This window comes from Mustela nivalis, assembly GCF_964662115.1.
Source record: "Mustela nivalis genome assembly, chromosome: 11".
NCBI lineage: Eukaryota > Metazoa > Chordata > Mammalia > Carnivora > Mustelidae > Mustela > Mustela nivalis.
In genome coordinates this window covers 29,240,911-29,260,791 of record NC_139030.1, presented here as the reverse complement: position 1 = coordinate 29,260,791, position 19,881 = coordinate 29,240,911, and the positions used below count along the sequence as shown (strand labels likewise).

The following is a 19,881-nucleotide window of genomic DNA, read 5'->3' as shown; positions in this document are numbered from 1 at the left end:
TTTATAGTACAACATTTTATAGCACACACTCTGTGTCACTAAGCTAATAAAATTGTCAATTGCATATCTATTTAATAAGTTTGTTTGGAGTATTGAAAGTACACTTGCCATGAGTCTCTTTACATATGCAATATAGATGTATTTCTGAGGATATGTGCTACCGTTGCTTTTTAGGATTACCCGTCTTTTTAGCAAAAAAAAAAAAAACCAAACAAACAAAAAACTATTTAAAATCAGAAAGAGTACACAGTGATAATTGAATAAGAATAAAAATGCTAAAACATGAAAGATATTAATTATATTTTCCTGACATGGCTGAGTAATTAAGTTATGAAAATATTAATTATTTTCCATTTAACTAAACAATTAGGGGTGACTGATATTTTTCAACAAAGTGTTTAGAGAGTGTGTGTTCTGTGCTTTCTCTTCAGTGGTGAACTATGACAATGTAGTGGACACGGGTTCAGAAACAGATGAAGAGGACAAGCTTCAGATTGCTGAGGAGGACGGGATTGCTAACCCTCTGGACCAGGAGAGGAGTCCAGCTAGCGTGCCCAACCATGAGTCCTCCCCACACGTGAGCCAAGCTCTGCTGCCAAGGGAAGATGAGGAAGATGACCTAAGAGAGGGTGGAGTGGAACACACTTGGCACAACAACGACATTCTGCAAGCCTCTGTCGATGGTCCAGGTAAGTGTCTATGGCCACTTGGCCCCTTCCAGTGCCATCTTAAACTAATCTTGACTACCTAGTGGAACGTCCACGACCGAATCATTAAAATATTTCTTTGCAGAATAGAGATACTAAAGCTTGTGACAGACGATGAAGTGACGGTAGCGTTATCACATTATAGCCCTAACATCTTAGGGAGAGATGATGTTTCCGTCTGGGTGTGAGTTGCCCATGAACTATGTTTTAAACACACAACAGGAAATCTTGTACCCCGGTTACAACGTGCCGTTTAGATGACGTGAGCGAGCTCTAGGCTTTCGGGACAAAATGGAAGTAAATATAAAACGCACAGCGAACATCGATTTGGAAGTTATATAACAATACAGACAAGTAACTATCAATTTAATGTAGTTTCTATGTCTGTCTGACACCTTCTATTGTAATTCAACCATCTAATCATTCCCCTTTGTTAAGTGTGAATGTGATTTCACACTTTCACCTGGTCAGGTAGCTTTCTTATTATTTAACACTTAAGTACTTGATAATGATTCCTGCTGTTTGGTGGGAGTCTCTGGGGAAGTAAAACCCATCCAAGGACAACTATCATAAAAATAAGATAAATTATGTTCAACCCAAAACTTCACATGCCACTCAGCATATGGAAATGTCTTGGTCTAAAATTCACTTAGGAGGGAACATCACTAAGGTATGAAATGATTAGCAGAATCAAAGAGAATTAGTCTTATTCCCATAAATTCCCTCTGCCCCTCTCTACTTGGTGAGGTGGCTTGCAAAAAAAAAATTTTTAATGACTCTTCGAGTTGAAACCATAGTGTCTCCTTAAATCTCTATTCCCAAGACCCAAGGAGAGCTGTCATGATTTACCCCCCCTTTTTTTCCTCTAATGATATAAATAACAATAGCATTTTTATAAATAGGTGAAGTGGGTGGGAAAGGAAGTAAGAACAAGAGTCTACCTATATGCCATTGTGATGTCGCAGACTATAAAGCCTCGAACCTAGGCAGGGCAATTGTTCGGTATACTGGAAGGAGGATAATAAAAGCACTTCCACTCCTAAAGAAAATTAAATGTGAAAAAAAAAAAAAAAAAGACCGATGGCAGTTTGAGTGTAGTGTATTTGTTTTTCGTTTTCCTAAATTGCCGTGCCAAGTTTTGTATTCTTTCTGTTTCCAATTTTGCTTTCGGTGAAGGTTTCTCGGATCTCAGCAATCCCACACATAAACATTTATCGTTATATCCATTAAGACTTAAGGTTTTAGATTTTCAACTATGAGGGAGAACTCAGCCAAAGATGCTTGAAAGATAAATACGTTTAATTAGGGGCAGAGGATGATCATTAAAGGAAGTCTGACTGCTGCAGAAGTCATTAACAATCTTAAATGAAATTTTTATTTTTATGATAGCCATTTACATGTATAATAAGAGCCAATGATTCTTGGGAGCAGTGTGACAGAAACAGAGTGTGGCGAGAACTCATGTAAGACATACTATTTAAATGAGCTGGTGTTAGCTATTCATATTTGTTAATGAACTAGATATGCAGGGCTATAAGAATGAATGTTCTGATGCTTTAAATTTTAATATCTAGAAATCAAGGGTAAGGACCAATTACTAGAATTTCCACCCTTAAAGGAATAATTAATAACGATATAACAAATGTACGACCCCAAACTTCTAAAAAAGAAAAGTTTAATTTTAAAAAATTAAGATCAATAATTGAAAAACAGCCAAAACAGTAATGTCAAACTGTAGGAGTTTGTGATCATGGCAGCTTTTTGTGCTGGTCATGGATCATAATTCTAAATGTTTTAATATACAATAATCCATACGAGTGCATTACAGACCCTGTTATCACCTGTAGTTAATGGTGCCTGTGATACAAATGAACAGGCTGTTCTTTGCTCTTACCTTTATGGTAAATAAACTAGCATTCTGGAGTCACGATAATTAAATAAAATGTAAATCCCTAATCTCATTTGGCTATTTGGACCCAGAAAGTTACCCGGCTATTACCTGTCTAGTTCTAATGATTAGTAATGATTTATTGTTCTTTTTTTTATTGTTCCAAAAGTGCTCTGATGTGGTGCCTTGATGTCTAATGAAAAGAAATTGGTCTTAAAAAGCTACTCATTGTTTATCCTGACTCTCAGATAACACATTTTTCTTCTGATAAAATATTTTTCTTATTTATTGTTCAAAACACACAATATAGACAATAATTCTAATTCTGGTGCTGTTTTATTTAGTAGTGTTTTATCCCTGGTGCCTGGCTGTCTACCATCATACCCCAGCACATAGCTTGACTCTGAGATAAGCCCCCTCTCCTTTGCTCTCTCTCACATGCATTCTGTAGTTTGTCTGCAGGATGCAGGTTTTCAACTGAAGAGTGCGGTGGAGCTCTTACTGTGCCTTTCCGGTTCCAGCACAATCAAAGTTTTGTGTTTAGAATTGTCCTTGACATTCTTTCGTCCCACAATGGGGTGGACACAGTGTGCTGGAAACCATGACATCATTATCATTGACACAGACTTAAATAAATCACCTGCATCTTGGCCTCTTTCTGCTTATTCAAGGATTCTTCATCTTAAGGAAGAAAGTGTTCTTTATTTTTACAAACCTTCATCCCAAGGGTGACTGGAAAATGCAAACTTTTACAAGTGTTTTAAAAACAAATATACTATGTGGTTTTAGACCCAGTGTGCTGAGTCAGAGTTGTCTCGGAAAATGTTTAAGGTTAGGCGAGAGGCAGAGCGACAGCCAGGGTTGCCTGTAATTTAGAGAAGATGGTCTTAATCTATGGATTATTATGTCCTTCTGAAAATGGATTTGCAGGAAACATAATTAAATAGGCATATACACAGTATTTCACATACAAACCCGAAAAGGATTAGTGTTTGATTTTAATAAATTGAGCCTAAAGTTCAAAAAAAGGAAACGTTGGTGCTCAGTGAATTGAAGCCAAGTACATTCTAGGTAAAAGTGACACCATCTCACTTGCATAATCTTTGGTAAAAGAGGGTTCTAGCTAAGGTATTACCACAGAATGCAATCCACACAGAGTGCCAACGACACATTTGTATACCCAGCATTTAATAATTTGGGAAGCAGCCATCTACTGTAACTTCTCTTTACTTTTTCATAAGAAAATGACAATGAGGAAGGAAGTACAGCAGAAATCTTGAACATTACCACTATTATGCAAAAAAAAAAAAAAAAAAAAAAAAGTGCTGTTAACTGTTTTCCCCTCAGTGACTTGATCTCTCAGATGGAAAACTTATGATTCTTCTGACTCTTGGCTACCAGAAATCACATGAGATGAGCGAGGAAGAAAGACACAAAAGCTATATTTATAGCCAGTACTGAACTTCTCAGAAATACCTTAATTTAATTCCTTCTAGAGACTGATAAAAATATCAGATGAGGGAGCCTTTCAACCGATCGATTATTACAATTGACAATACAATATTGCTATATATTGAACTTCTAAATGTTTTATGCAAAGTGTCCCTGTGAAAATATTCCTTAAGTAAGAGAGAAGTCCAGGGCCAGAAACTTATTTAAAGCGGTAGTACGGTTTAAACAAATACCATTCAAATGATCTGACTGTAATGGGTAGTAGCATTAAATTAGCATCTATTTATATCTGTATTTTACCTTAAGAGGCCCAGGCTTTTTTTGTTCTGATAACATAAACAGATAGGCTGCAGGATAGTACTTGTAAATCATATATCTTAATTTTGCTGTACCATTTGCTAGAACCTGTTTTTCTACCAGATAATTATGACTAGAATGAGATAAGCAAAGAATGCTCAGGATAATTTGGGAATTTGCAGAGTCCTATTTATAAAGTTTCTCTTATTTTAAGCAAAATGATGATCAGAGAGGTATTTATCCTGGATCATGGTTGGTTCTCATTAGTATGGTTATTGTAAAAATATGATTTTTTTAAAGTCCGTGTTTAATTTATTTACTCAAAGCATTTTTTAAACTGTCAGCTGTCCTTCTCTGCCCTCTCACATACTCTGTAATTTGGGAGGCAGAAAACTCAAGAGCTCTCCTGTTTTTCAAATTCCTCATAATTTAAAACATTGCAATTCTGGAAAATAACCTTTTTTCACCTATGAATCTTCACCCTCAGTGTTACCTATTTTCATCTTCATCACCACCTTGAGCTCTTGCTTACTTCTATATATTTTTCTTCAGAAAATGGCTACAGTTATATGCTGGAGCATAAATGATAAGGAAGAAAGATCTTTGTGGAGTTGTAGGGAAAGGCCTAGGGTAGGTTTATTTTAGAAGTTTACCTAAAACAGTGAAACAGGTGTTTTCAAGTACCTCTGGGATGCTTATTTTATAAACTGGGAATTTCAAGTTTTGATATGTAGAATTAGGTTTAAAAAAAAAAAAAAACAAAAAAAAAACGCCTGCAAAGATTAGCCCCATCGTAGCTCCTCCAAGGGGGGAAAAAGCATGAAATGTTCAACTGGCCACTAATCACCCCGAGTTACCAGAGACCCAGCAGCTGGCATGCCTCTTCCTAAGTACAAATACTTAGTTGCTTTTGACTCGTATTGAAAAAATAATATCTTTCCCCCTGTTTGTCACTAGAACTGCCACCGGAAGAAAAGCCCTTCGTTTGTCCCAAATAAGCACCTCTGTTTTTCACAGCTTGCAGTAATGCTTAAAGTAAATAAGTTCTTGTGTAGCTAGCACTATTGGAGTCATTCAATTGCCTGAACAAAGTTATTGTTTAGAGGGTTACAACAAGCCTTTTCTCTGTTTCCTTTAAAAGAATCTTCGTTGTTCCTGTGGTTGGCATGCTTAGTATAGTAAGCCTTTCTACAGTTTTCAAATGCTAAAGATAATTTTCCCCCACAGAAGAAATGAAGGAAGACTATGACACGATGGGGCCGGAAGCCACGATCCAGACCACAGTTAACAATGGTACAGGTAAGTTGTGTTTTCCACGCCAAGATCATCCTTGCCCCGTGTCATGCGGGTTTAGTGAGTCAGGAAGAGAAATTCTGGCCCATGCATCGGTAGCTCCATGACTTAGCGATTAAGTCAGACATTACAGGTTGCCTGATTTGGTCTCAAAGCGGAGTCCTCTCTATTTTATTTTACTTTATTTATGTATTTTCTTTTTCTCAGCAAATACATCTTTCATTCTTAAACCCCTGATTTGCCTGTGAAAGTTAAGAAAACTGAACTGGATACATAAATTTTTTTTAAACGCACGAGTTGGGCAAATTTCTGGTAGTAATTTTTATTTTAAAAGACGGCATGAATAATCTCAAAATTAGAATGTAATATGCCTCTCCTGGCTACCGCTTGATAGTAGTGATTGAGAATTCAAATGATATGCTGTAATTTAGATGGTAAATGTTTTTTCAGGAAGACAAACCAAATTTCCATGAACATTCCTCACAAAAATTGATCATCTGAGCTCCTTTGTATTCTTTCTTCACTTTTAATTCTGGGTACCCTCTGCCTCCTCTAAATAACGTTTTCCAGGCAGAAGTTTTAGAGAAAATTGACAATTTCACTTCTTTTTATTGAAGCCAAAAATATTACAGTAGGAAAGTGGTAAGCAGTGTTTTCTTCTTAGTCTGCAACTGCTGTGGAGTGGGATTTCAGGACACTTGTGACATTCTGCGATCCTCTCCCAACAATGAATGATGCCTGCCCTCACATCCTCCAGTGCAAATGTACATTGACTCACTGTTTTTCTCTCTCTTTTTCTGGATAAAGCTAATTATTTTTGGCGTTATGAACAATCCTTCACATGGCCATTACAAATATTTACCTGGTGCCCAGTATAAGGTTATCTTCCAAAACAAAATGAAACGAAAAATCACAGCGGTATATCCGCTCAAGTCACCAATGAGAAAAAAAGTTACAGTTTTATGAAGTTTTAGAAATGTGAATAATTCAGATGATAGTCATATCTCCCTTGTGTTGATACACATCATAATAAACTGCTCATGCTGTGCTTCTATTTAGAATTCCTTATTAATAACTTACAAGGCACTAATTCACTTTCTTGGGTGTAAAATAAGAGAAATAATGAACAACTGTTGTAATTTTTCTCTCATTTGAGTATGTCAATTTCAGGTACAAAAATGAAACTGTGCAATATAGGATTAGGGAAAATGTATAGAATTAAGAAAGATTAATCCTGGTTTTCAGGTATAGCTCTGGCAATAACCAGATTGTAACCTAAGGAATATCAGTTACTCTCTTTGGAACCTAGTATCCCCACCTGAAAAATAAATAGATCACACTAATTGCTACTTAAGAATATTTCCAGGTTTAATCATCGATGTTGCAGGGGTACCAACAAGGCAAAATAACTTCATGTAAAAAGACAATAATAAAGAGAAAGCATACATTTGATACTTTCTATAATATTCCAACTCATGGCATCAGAAATGGCTTTATGGTTTTTTTTTTAAAGGTAAATTGTTAAATTTCAAGCTCAAACATAAATAAATCCTAATTCTTATTAACTTTATAGATGTTAAAAGTGTCACAAAAAATTAATTTATCCCACAAAGTGACAATTTATTAGCTGTTTTGTACACTTGAATTCTAAATTAATAAAAATTTTTCCTGTACAAAAAATTTAAAAATAAATTCTGAAAATGTACTTCCACCAGGCTTTAAGATATCTTTTTCTAATACTACTCACTATTGCTTATAGTTTATGTGTATTCGGTCAATAAAGAAACAAGTAAGTATTCATTGAGAATCTTCTATGCACACCGTTGGTGCACTTGTGGTGGAAGATGGGCCAGGAAGTTTAAGACATGGTTATTATTTAATTTGGAAGAGGACACTAACTACAAGAAAAAACAAAGAAGGGGTGCCTGGGTGGCTCAGTCAGTTAGGCATCTGCCTTTGGCTTGGGTCATGATACCAGCATCCTGGGATCAAGTCCTGGTCGAGCTCCTTGCTCAGCGGGAAGCCTGTTTCTCCTTCTCTCACTCCCCCTGCTTGTGTTCTCTCTCTTGCTGTGTCTCTCTCTGTCAGATAAATAAATAAAATCTTAAAAAAAAAAGTACAATAAGAAAAAGGTGCCTATACACAACAAATAGAAGGAATATAGTTATTTCAAATTACAAAGGTAGGAGAGATCTTGTGGGGTGAGTATTCAGGAAAAGCTCCATGACAGAGGTGAAATGTGAACTAAGTATATTCTCAGTGGTCATGAAGAAGTGAGGAAGTATTTTCTAGCAGAAGAATGTGTAAGCCAACGAAAGACATTGTGAAATCTGTAGAGAAGATAGTGAATAAAGGATTCTCCTGAATCAGAGGGTCCTAGGAGGTAATTCATGGGAAATGGAGCTGGACAGTTAAGTTGAAGCCAGCTGGTGGAGGATGTTAAGCACTAGACCAAAGAATTTGTGTCATGTTATACTACCGTGATTTCTGTGGGGGGAAACCAGACTTTAAAAGACCAACTGGAAGTCATTGTAGTCACTCAGGTGTGAAGTGATAAAATGCTTGTCTTGGGGTGGTGACAGTGGCGAAATTCGCAACATCATTTCTTAACAATCAGTTGAATCCCTGGGTGAAGGAATCAAAATGGCTTCAGGATTATACATCTGCATGCTTAGAACATGGCAGTACTTGCTATTTCTAGATAAAAAGAAGGAGGATCCAATTTTGAGAAGACCTTGAGCTAGTCTTTAGACAGAAGTATTTTCATATAAAAGTTATATATGGATGTGACTAAAAGAACGTCCATCGGAAATGAGGAATTGAAACACAGGAAGTCAGGGCTGAAGACATAGATTTGAGAGTGATGCAAATATATTCTGATAGTATTTAACATCTTGGGACCATGACATTAACCATTGGGAGTGTATTTATTGAAACAAGTAGAAAGCTGAGGCCAGGGCTCTTGGTGGATGGGGAGAAAAATCAAATTCACTGAAAGAAAAAAGATTAAGATAGAAAAAAAATTAAACAACCACAAGGCAAAGAAAGAAAGTTTCAAAAAGTAGCGAATGGTCAATTCAATCAAAGATTTAGAAAACTACAAAGGAAAAAATGCTGAACGAATACATTGGACTTGGTAATTAGGAACTTACTGGTGATCCTCAGTTTATAACTCTGCTCTTTTAGAGAATAAATACATATTTCTTTACAACTGCAAGTTGCTGCTTCTTATCCCAGAAACTGTTGCTAAATACATGGGGAATTGCAATAAGTCATCTTTTCTGGTTGAAATTGCTTATTAATGGACCATCTCTTTGCCTCCACCCAAGTCCTACAAGATCCAGCTATTGGCTGACCTTCTCTAGCCATCCCAACCCACACTGATACCTTCTTCCAGTGAATGCTAATTGAACAAAACACCTAACCTTGTCATAAATTCTGTAGTGTGTTATGAATTGATGTGCTGTCTTTTCCAAATTAGATTGCAAACTCTGAGAGCATGGATTGTTTCTTAGGCTGCCATGTTGCCTATAAGAGCACCTTAATTTTTTTAACTTTACTTCAATCTTATTTTTTAATTTTTAAAAAATTTATTGTGGCTATTTTTTAATGTACAAGGTCATATTAGTTTTAGGTGTACAACACAGTGATTCAACAATTCTATACATTACTCAGTGCTCATCAAAATAAGTAAAATAAGCTCTTACTCTTAATTCCCAACCTATTTCACCCAACCCCTCAATCCACTTCCTCTCTGGTAACCATCAGTTTGTTCTCTATATTTAGAAGTGCCTTAAAATTAATAGACTCTAAATATATTTTTAATGAATAAATATGGAATTAATTTACTATCAGATACCATTTTTCTTTTCTAATCAAAACAGAACCAATAGAGGGGCATCTGGGTGGCTCAGGGGGTTAAACCTCTGTCTTCAGCTCAGGTCATGATCTCAGGGTCCTGGGATTGAGCCCCACATTGGGTTCTATGTTCAGTAGGGAGCCTGCTTCCCACTCTCTCTCTGCCTGCTTCTCTGCCTACCTGTGATCTCTTTCTGTGTCAAATAAATAAATAAAATCTTTAAAAAAAAAAAAAAGAGCCAATAGATATTGAAATAGATAAATTCTAAACACATCACGCAAATTTTCTGATAAAAAGTATTATTATTAATGGGAATAAGTTGTGAAGGAAAGACAAAGTCACTGTCTCCAGTACTTCTCACTTATATTCAACACACAGATTTCATTCCTAACTAAAAGTAAGTAAAAACCTCTGAATTTCCTTCTCAGCTTCACACATTAAATAACAAAAATTAAGTTCATCTAGATAAATAGAATAGACTTTTAGAATCTAAAAGTATCTTCTTCCTAGTGTACTCTGCTGAGTTTAAAACTACAAGAAGCAATGGGAAGAGTTTAATTGAATTGAATCACAGAATTCTAAAATTGAAAGTTATACTACAGAACAATTTCTTAATTGTATTTTGATAGTTGAGGAAAAAATGCCAGTAGTAAAAAATGCCACATAGCTAACTGGTGGCAGATTTGGAAATAAAAGCTAAATTACCTGACAAACCTTTCACCTCAGAAGTTTTTACCATTCTGAGGAGCTGTCCTGCTAGAAACTAATGCATCATCTTTGACTCCTATATACTTTATCTAATTAGTCATCAACTACTATGAATTCTACTATCTCAAATAGCATATATCACTTTTATTTCTCCCCATCAGTTTTTGCACTATCCTGACTTAAATACTCATCTTTCATTCAAGCTATTATGATACCTTGTTCACCAACCCCATTTCAATCCCTCATTTCTTTAATTCACTCTTCACACTACCAAAGTTAGTTAGAAGTTGCTTTCCTAGCACTTGGGAATATCCATGAATAATTGCAACTCATCTCCCACACCACTTTATACTCAACCTCCTATGGTTTTCCACTACTTTCTGAAAGAGTTGGCATTTGAGTTGGATTGTCATCCTCATGATCTAACACCATCTTGCCTTTACTGTCACTTGCTAGTATATACCTCAACTCTGAATGACTGATTATCATTTATAATCCTTTGCCTTTGCTTATGATGTTCCATCAACACAGAAACTCTTTTCAGTCTGACAGAATCATACCATACTTAAAAGCCATCTCCACCAGGAAGTCATCTTACAGTCTCCCACTCAAGATTAACTACTCGTTCCTTTGAGGGTCTTCTTATAGCATTTACAAGTTTTGTCTCATATTATACTTAGTTGCCAGCAGGTATGTTTCTCCCCACTAGATTGTAAGCTACTTGAGGACAGAAATGGTATGGGGTTTTGGTCACTTGATCACTATAGATCCTAGAATGGTCTATGTCACCAGGAGTTTTTAAAGAATTGAGGGAGTCAGTGAGAGACAAACAACAGTAGACTTCCCTTTCATATTTCCAAGTTGACACATTTTGATACCTGGTGTGAAATAATCAACCAGACATTTTCATCTCTCATTAATCTTCCAAATGAGAAAAATTCAGTTACATTTGACTGGTCTCTATCTTTCATGTTCTCCTCAATTTGGTGGGTCCACATTCATCCTATAACCCTTTTCTCATTGTTCAAATACCCTTCTTAGAATTCATACTTGCCCCTTAGGAACCATAAGCAAAATCTGCATTCTTCAGAGAGCAGTATGAAGTGTCATCCATTTCATATCAAAAGTGTTTCATTCTCCTCAGACCAGATCTCCTGGTAATATCAAAAAAGAATCACATTTATAACAAATTCTGAATCTCTGCCTATGCTGTTCCTTGAGACTCTAATCTCTCACTCCTTTTTGTCTAGTTATCCAAAATCTACTCACCCTTCTGTTCCTCAGGGCCGGCTCAAATTCCATTTCTTTAATGTGGTCTACCTAAAACACCCCAAATCATGTCAATCTCTTCCTTCTCTGAAATTCCCCAGCCTTCAGGTGGACACTACTAATTTTAACATGTCAGACTGTTCCTTTTTTACCTATTTTTTCCTTTGTACCTATTTTACCTAGTTAATTTTGTGAGGGCAAGAGATTTCTTGAGCTCTAAAATGGGAGCAGAGTACCATGCCATTTACCTCATAGGATTGTTGAAGTAATTAAATAAATAATATATATATTAGTTTTAGTAAGGGTCCCCAAAATATTTGCTTTTAAAAAAGGACTATTCCTTCTTGCCTCAGAGTGCCCAATATAGCAGTGAACTCACATGGTAGGAGTTATGACTGGTAGAATGAATGAATGAATGAATGAATGAATGAATATTTGGTGAAGAAGAAATAGTCTCTGAGAATGGAAGCCACAATAAAGGAAAACATTACCGTGGAGGGATTAATTCCAGTATTTTCAGAGGGTGAAACCTGGATTTAAGTCCCTGAAATCAACCTGTTACACACGAAGAACAACAATATAGCATATCACCTTTTTTTTTTTTTAACAATAAAGTTTTAGAGCACAGCAAAGTTGATTTATAACAGGAAGTATCACAAACCCTGATTTATATTAACAACACTCTACATTGCATTTAATATTCTTATATTGGTTTTAGTGTTTTAAAAATGAAAGAAATTGTATGTTTTAACAGAGAAGACAAAGAATGTCCTTTTATAAGGAACATTACACCTTCTGTATTTTAATCAGATTCAAATTCAGAATAAAATTATTGTGTAGAATTTTTAAGAGGGTGAAAAAAAACCCTATTTTCTACGAAGATGAGAGAAATGGAAAAACTTAGGAGCATTATGAAGCCTACGTGCTAGTAGTAACAAGGGTCTGTCTTAGGTGCTTGGTGATCATTAGCATTCATGCCATTCCACGTGCACATCAAGACCCAAATAGGCCCCTGATGTTTCCCTCTTTGAATGTGTGTAAGTTATATTTACACAGACAATCTAGTACTCCAGTTATGAAGGGCTATTAATAACCACCTGCATCTTTCCTTCCTTTGCTGGGAAAAGAAAATCACCAGACAACCTTACATCTAGAAACTGGATAAGGAAAATTTAAGTCTCAATTCCTAATCTTACAGAACAGAATAAAATCATTGTCCAAGAACTAAGAATATCAACTCTAACTATAGTCATTAAACATGTTTCCAATCTTTTCAGAATAATATATGAATGCTTTTACATATCAAAGGCAAGTGTTGGTTTGGGATGCTCTAGATTAGTCTAGAGTCAGAGAAACAACATTTGAATTTTGCCTTTACCAATTACCAAGTTCATGAACTTGAGTATATAAGAATTCATTTCTACATCAGTAAAGTGGAAATAATGATTCCCTATGTACAAGTGAAATATTTTAATTTAAATGCAACTAATTAACATATGGTATATTATTAGTTTCAGTGGTAGAGGTCAATGACTCATCAGTCTTATATAACACTCGGTGCTCTTTACATCACATGACCTCCTAAATGTCCAGCACCCCTACCCCCTCCATTCCAGCAACCCTCAGTCTGTTTCCTATCATTAAAAGTCTCTTATGGGGACGCCTGGGTGGCTCAGTTGGTTGGACGACTGCCTTCGGCTCAGGTCATGATCCTGGAGTCCTGAGATCGAGTCCCACATCAGGTTCCCAGCTCCATGGGGAGTCTGCTTCTCCCTCTGATTTCTCCTCGCTCATGCTCTCTCTCACTACCTCTCTCTCAATAAATAAGTAAAAACCTTTAAAAAAAAAAAAGTCTCTTATGGTTTCTTTCTTTCTCTGATTTCATCTTGCTTTATTTTCCCCTTCCTTCCCCTGTGATCTTCTGTTTTGTTTCTTAAATGCCACCTATGAGTGAAATCATATGATAATTGTCTTTCTCTGATTGGCTTATTTGGAGCTAGAGAATCGTTAGCAGGTTCCATACCCAGCACAGAGTTCCATGCCAGGCATGTTCTCACAACCCTGAGATCATGACCTGAGCTGAAATCAAGAGTTAAATGCTTAACAGACTGAACCACCCAGGCACCCCAATGGAATATTATTTTTAAAGTACCTAATGCAGGGGCACCTGGGTGGCTCGATTATTTAGTCTCTGCCTTCTGCTCTCGTCATGATTCCAGAGACCTGGGATGGAGCCCTGCATCGGGTTCCCTGCTCCATGGGAAGCCTACTTCTTTCTCTCCCACTTCCCCTGCTTATATTTCCTCTCTCCCTGTCTCTCTCGCTCTCTGTCAAATAAATAAATCTTTAAATAAATTTAATAAATAATAAAAAAATAAAATAAATAAAATTTAAAAAAATAATACCCAATGCAGTGCCTAACATATACTAAATGCTTACCCTGATTTGATTATTTCACTATTTGATTATACAATTTTCACCAGTTTGTATCTACAGGTAAGTGTTAAACCAATTTTATGCATTAAGAAATAAATGGACTCTGAACTGTTTCCTCCCTTTACACTGGTTCCTCATTAGCTTCTTCTCTAGAAAACAGAAATGCAATATCTAACAAATTTGTAATGCGAGGACTTAACCAGTCAATTTTGAGAGCCTCTGCCAATTAAATTCCTTTGACATCTTTGAAAACCAAGCAGACAAGCTGTAGGACAAATGTCTGTTCATTGCTCCAACAAAGCATTTGAGGTCAAAACATGAAGATGGAGAAGGAATTGCATATTGCTTAGTTTTCTATTTCATTTCATCTTTACCTGGGATCCTTTTTTAAACATAGAAGAGGAGATAGTGGTATTTACACTGTTTGTGTATAATGATGAAATCTGTCAAAGACTTTCCTTTGATCACTGGCTGGCATCAGGAATCATATGTTGTTTTTCTTTTTGTCCTGAATGACAATCAAATAAACAAATAATACAATATTCATCACTTTACTAAGATACCTACCTTTATTCTTTTCTGTCAGGGTGTTTGCTGTGTACAGAATTTAAACTGGGGTTTGAGAAAGAAACTTTAAGAAAATAGAAGATATAACTCTTGTTCTTAAAAAATGCAAAATCCCAGAGCACCTGGCTGGCTCAGTCAGTGGAGCATTTAACTCTTGATCTTAGGGTTGTACGTTTGAGTCCCACCTTGGGTGTAGAGATTACTTAATGATAAAATCTTCAAAAAAAATCATAATGACATGAAGGCAAACTTTACCCAAAAAATCATTAATAGCTTAATTAGCTATTCAGATCAATAGTCACTTAGGGTGACCCTATTAAGTTTAAGACACTTTGTATTTGAAAAATACAATGAACGGTCACTGTCATTAAGGACTTACCTTCAACTGGGTAAATAAAACAATGGTAGATGAATAAGAAATGTGTGTAAAATATTTAGCACAATGTTAGACCTAATAAACAGTTGTTGCTAGCCATCATTATCATCATTATTGTTAGCATCATAACAATATGTGGATGAAGATGTTTTATTTGAAATACAACAAGCCATGTAGGTTCAAGTGAAAGATGTTCAATATTGCAGAGGGGTTTTGACAGTGTAGGGTCAAATATTGGAGACACGAGGGTAAAGAAGTGTCTTAAGAGACTGCAAAATTCAGAGAAGGTTTTCTTCAGGAAGAAGGCTTGTTAAATATGGCTCTGTGCAAAAGTGAGGCATAGAGAAAGCTGAAAATGTAAAAGGAGACTGGGTTATCAGTAGCTTGGGAGGAAGTAGCCTTAGAGAGTAGCCTTTGCTGTGGGCAGAGGTACAGATTTATTAGCAATAAGATCAAAAGAAAAAGGAAGAATGATTTTGGTTGAAGTTAAGGTAGTTCAGGGAATTCATGTCATGTGAGCTGCACTCTTTAAAGTAAGTAGGAAAAGAGATGATCAGTTGACAGTAAGGGAAGGGAGTAGGGTTGGACTCTTGAAGAACAGAAATCTAGAGTAATTGCTGTGGACAATATATGAAGATTCAATTACCATCACAAAAGAAGATCCCATTTGGATAACATGGACTGAAACAAGTCTGTTACAATTATTTACATTTCTTTAGACATTTTTGATACTCTAGGAGCAAAGAAACTGGGCTGGATGTTCTTGGGCAGGGCAAGAAGGATACAAGAATAAGGGACAGGGATGGAAAAAATTTCAAGCTCCGAGGTCAACTGAGGCAAGTAAAAGCAGACCTGGTGAAATGGGACGTGAAGACTTGTCAGAGCCCAGTTATCACAGAGAAGAATCTACATCAGGGGAATAAAGAACGGGATGGTGGGAAAGGGCAGAAGGCTGAAACAGATTGAGTTTCACATTCTGGTTTGCAGAGCTGGAAGTGTCGCGGGTTTAGCCCAGTACCAAAGTGTGGCCATCCCTGTGCTTAGAGAGACTCAAAGCCTTGGAAACCAGAATCCCGCATGGACTATTGAGCCATGAAGTTTCCTAGAGAAATAGTATAAACAGCCCTGGCGTAAACATGACCATAGGACAAGTGTCATCTTACCTGAGCTATGCAAGTAGTGTGTTAAAACATGATAGCAAAAATGGATGACTGAGGCTTCAAAAAATTACAGTTGCAAACTGGAGGGTTTTGGAGGGTAGAGGTTAAGTTTGCTTTTCTTCATAGTCCCTCTCAGTGGGCGCGGTGTTGATGCAATCTTGATGGTTGACAAATGGGTTGTTTGTTGAATTGATAAATAAATGAATAAACAAATTAATGATGATGCATGACTTAGGAACATTGGTTTGGAACAGCCATGTGAACTGAGGAGTTTGTTGACCCATCCTCTTTGCTCTGTGAGCTTAGATAGATGAAAGCAGGCACGGCTGTGCTGGAAAGGTCTGGGAGGGATGGAGTATTATGACAGGATGACACAGTTTCATCTAATCTGAAGAAGTGGAACGCATGTAGGAGGATATCATTAAGCATGTGGGGGAATAAACAAGTAATATGTGGAATGGGAAAGCAAAATGAACCATGAATAAAGGGTGTTGGTTTTCTTTTTTCTTTTTTTTTTTTTTTTCCTGGTCTCTAGTTCCAAGTTAAGCTTGAGACATTTTTTATTTACTATCACCATAATAGTTAATAAAAATTCACCTTTGGAAGGTGTTTCATGAAGTCATTCCTTTCTGGGTGCCTTTAGAAACATGACTGAAAAAAATCTAAAATAGGAAAACATAATCCTGAAATATTAAATGGAAATTATAAATAAGCATCTTGAGTAGAGAATTTGAAGAACTTGGATGTTTTCACTTTACCCCAGTAGACTTGGATGTGGATCACCCAGTGAAAAAAAATGGAGAGCAGGAACATGAAAGGAAAAACTGAGAAAAAAAAGAAAAGTTTAAAATGCTGTATTTTATTTATATTGACGTGAGAATTTACCATGGCTTTCCCCATACTAATTTTATGTCAGCAACCTTGTCAGCATCTAAGATGTATTCAAATCATGTCAAATCATTTGGGCATACTGAAAAACTGAAAAAATGGGGTTCTCTCTCTTTCTCTTTCACATATTGAGTCACTATGATACAGTGGAAAGAGCAGTGGGTTAAGAGTCAGGATATATGAATTCTCCATCAAGCTTTTCCAGAAATTATTTGTCTAACTTTGTATGAATCATAAACCTCACTATACCTTAGTTGTATCATCTGTTAAATGAGGAAATTAGACTAGAATTTTGAACTCCACCCTACCCTACCCTTTCTGCTAATGATCTGTTACTGGGAAGCCTGAACAAAGACAACAAAGCACTGGCTGAGCTAGTTGGCACAGGAGGGGGAGGTCCTGCCTTATGGTACTACACCCAGGGCCCTGTGTTTGTTAGAGCTTTGACTTTGGTTTAATGTTCTGCTGTTGTCATTTTGCCCCAGACTCTCTGGGCCCCATTGTAGCCAGCTCTGCTTATAGCTCACAAAATGCATTAGGATAATAGCATAGGATAAGCCAGAATGGGTGGGTGGGGGGGAATCAGGGATTTACCATCTGAACTACCACAGGGAAATGCCGACTATGTCCAGGTTTACCAGATTCTTCTGAGGTGTCTCCAGAGCGGTTGGAAATCTCTAGATCAAGACTGAAAATCTTGCCTGAGCAAGAAACACCATGGTTGAAGGTATAACCCCCCTAAATTGATGATACTAATGAGAAGGTTAGGAGGCTAGCAAGTGGTTTGACCTCTTTAAATACAAATTCTATGCATCGCACCATTAGCTTTGAAGAAAGAGGGGGAAAGGGTAAGAACATTTCTGTACCATTATTATCCTCTTGGCTTAATAACTTCCAATTCCTCTTATTATTCTTGCATGGAGTTTAAATTAAATTTTTTTAAATTTTTTAATCCTTTTTTTAAAATTTAAGTAATCTCCACATCCAATGCAGCACTTGAATTCATGACCCTGAGAATGAGAGTTGCATGCTCCATTAACTAGCCAGCCAGGTGCCCCTAAATTAAGCTTTTTTAAAATTAACGAGGTTTCTGGTATGGGTAATGAAAGCCACACAAGTTTAATCTTAAGTTATTTCTCAACTAGAGTTGAGTGGATATATAGGGTTAATCAATTGTGCAAGATCTGTTTATCAGATAATTCAGTACCTAAGTACTCAACATGCAGAGAATCAAATTATTATAAGGCATGTCATTTTCTTCTTGTTTATACTATCTGTCACATTCTTACATGTTGGAAGAGTTTTGTCATCCAGAGAGGTCATGCAAATCATCATTTAAAAATGTGTAGAGGGGGCGCCTGGGTGACTCAGTGGGTTAAGCCGCTGCCTTCGGCTCAGGTCATGATCACAGGGTCCAGGGATCGAGCCCCGCACTGGGCTCTCTGCTCAGCTGGGAGCCTGCTTTCCCTTCTCTCTCTGCCTGCCTCTCTGCCTACTTGTGATCTCTCTCTCTCTCTCTCTGTCAAATAAATTAATAAATAATAATCTTAAAAAAATGTGTAGTTAACCCCATTCAGTAAGTTTATAAAAATAAAATAGAGGGAAAGGTGGGTTTTGAAGAGAGAAAAACAGATGTAGCTAGCCCTTGGCAGGTGAGACAGGAGGGTCATTTGCCGACCATAATCAGCGTATAAGAAGAGCCTGGCACTTCCTGGCTAATGAATGTTGCGGTTTTATTAGCTTTGTTTGTGATTAGGAGCGGCTATATCTCCACTTCACAGCAAGGGTTCCCACAACAGATAACTGATATCCCAACCTTCTTGAGTGTCTCCTTCATTCACTCAACAAATGTTTAATAAGCACTGTTTTCCTTGTGATGTTGTCAGTGGTTTCTAGTCACCTCCAAAATTTTCATCTGTGTCTATGGTTCCTCCGTCAGAAAGCTATGTTGCTTTGAGTTTTTAACTGACAAGAATATAGATGAAATTCTTTAGGCCTAGACAGTGAATAAAAAAGCAAGTTAATTAGGGTAACTAATTTATTGGAAGTATGGAATTCTGAAACTTCAGGGATACCTCAGAAAGCATTTACTAGCTCATTTTACAGATAGGGATACTGAGATTAAAAATCATAAGTGGCTGAGCCAAAAATGGGTTGCCCAATGACCCTGAACCTGAACCTGGTCTGATCATTCAGTTATTGAGGATTAGCTGTGTGTCAGGCACTGTACTAGGCACTGGTGCTACAAAACTGAATAAAACACAATCAGCTCACAGATATGTATTTAAAGGGATTTAATGTGCTGTGCTTAAGTTCAGTGATTGAGATATGCAGATGGATACGTGCGGAAGGAAATTCTGAGCTCAGGTTGATGGTCAGGAAGGCCACGTGATAAGAGATTAATTCTGAGCTGCTTCCCAAAACCATGTCACCGAATACCTTAATTTAGCCAGGTGATGGAGATAACTGAATTCCCAGGGCATTGATTCGTAAACTAGGTGTGCATCAGATTCCCTGATAGGCTTGTCAACAGAGACTGCTGATTCCGGTTTTTGTTTTGTTTTGTTTTGTTTTTTAAAGATTTTATTTATTTATTTGAGAAAGAGAGATCACAAGTAGGCAGAGAGGCAGAGAAGGGGGAAGCAGGCTCCTTGCTGAGCAGAGAGCCCGATACAGGACTTAATCCCAGTACCCTGAATTCAAAGGCAGAGACTTAACCCACTGAGCCACCCAGGTGCCTCTGGTTCCGTTTTTTTAACAAATTCTCAGGTACTACTGATCCTGCTGGCCTGGAGGCCACCCCCCCCCCTTTTTTGAGGCCACATTTTGAAAACCACTGTCCTAGAGCATCCTTAGGTTTTTGTGTGTGTACAAAAAGCATTTAAGAAGAGTACTGAATTGCCAGGCAAAACACCTTACTTTATAAGCCCCTCAAAAATATAATAACACAGTCTAAGATTCTTTTCAGTAAGATACCAATT

At 36.9% G+C, this 19,881-nt stretch overlaps 1 protein-coding gene across 7 annotated transcripts in view; it reads left to right on the top strand.

Moving 5' to 3' along the window:
* ZEB2 (zinc finger E-box binding homeobox 2) overlaps nt 1-19,881 on the top strand; it is a 131,481-nt gene that overhangs the window by 88,251 nt on the left and 23,349 nt on the right. For all 7 annotated transcript variants that reach the window (XM_082689496.1, XM_082689497.1, XM_082689498.1 and 4 more), the window contains exons 3-4: nt 432-689; nt 5,572-5,643. In XM_082689496.1, the coding sequence (XP_082545622.1) occupies nt 432-689; nt 5,572-5,643 (330 nt within the window). The remainder of the gene's footprint in view (nt 1-431; nt 690-5,571; nt 5,644-19,881) is intronic.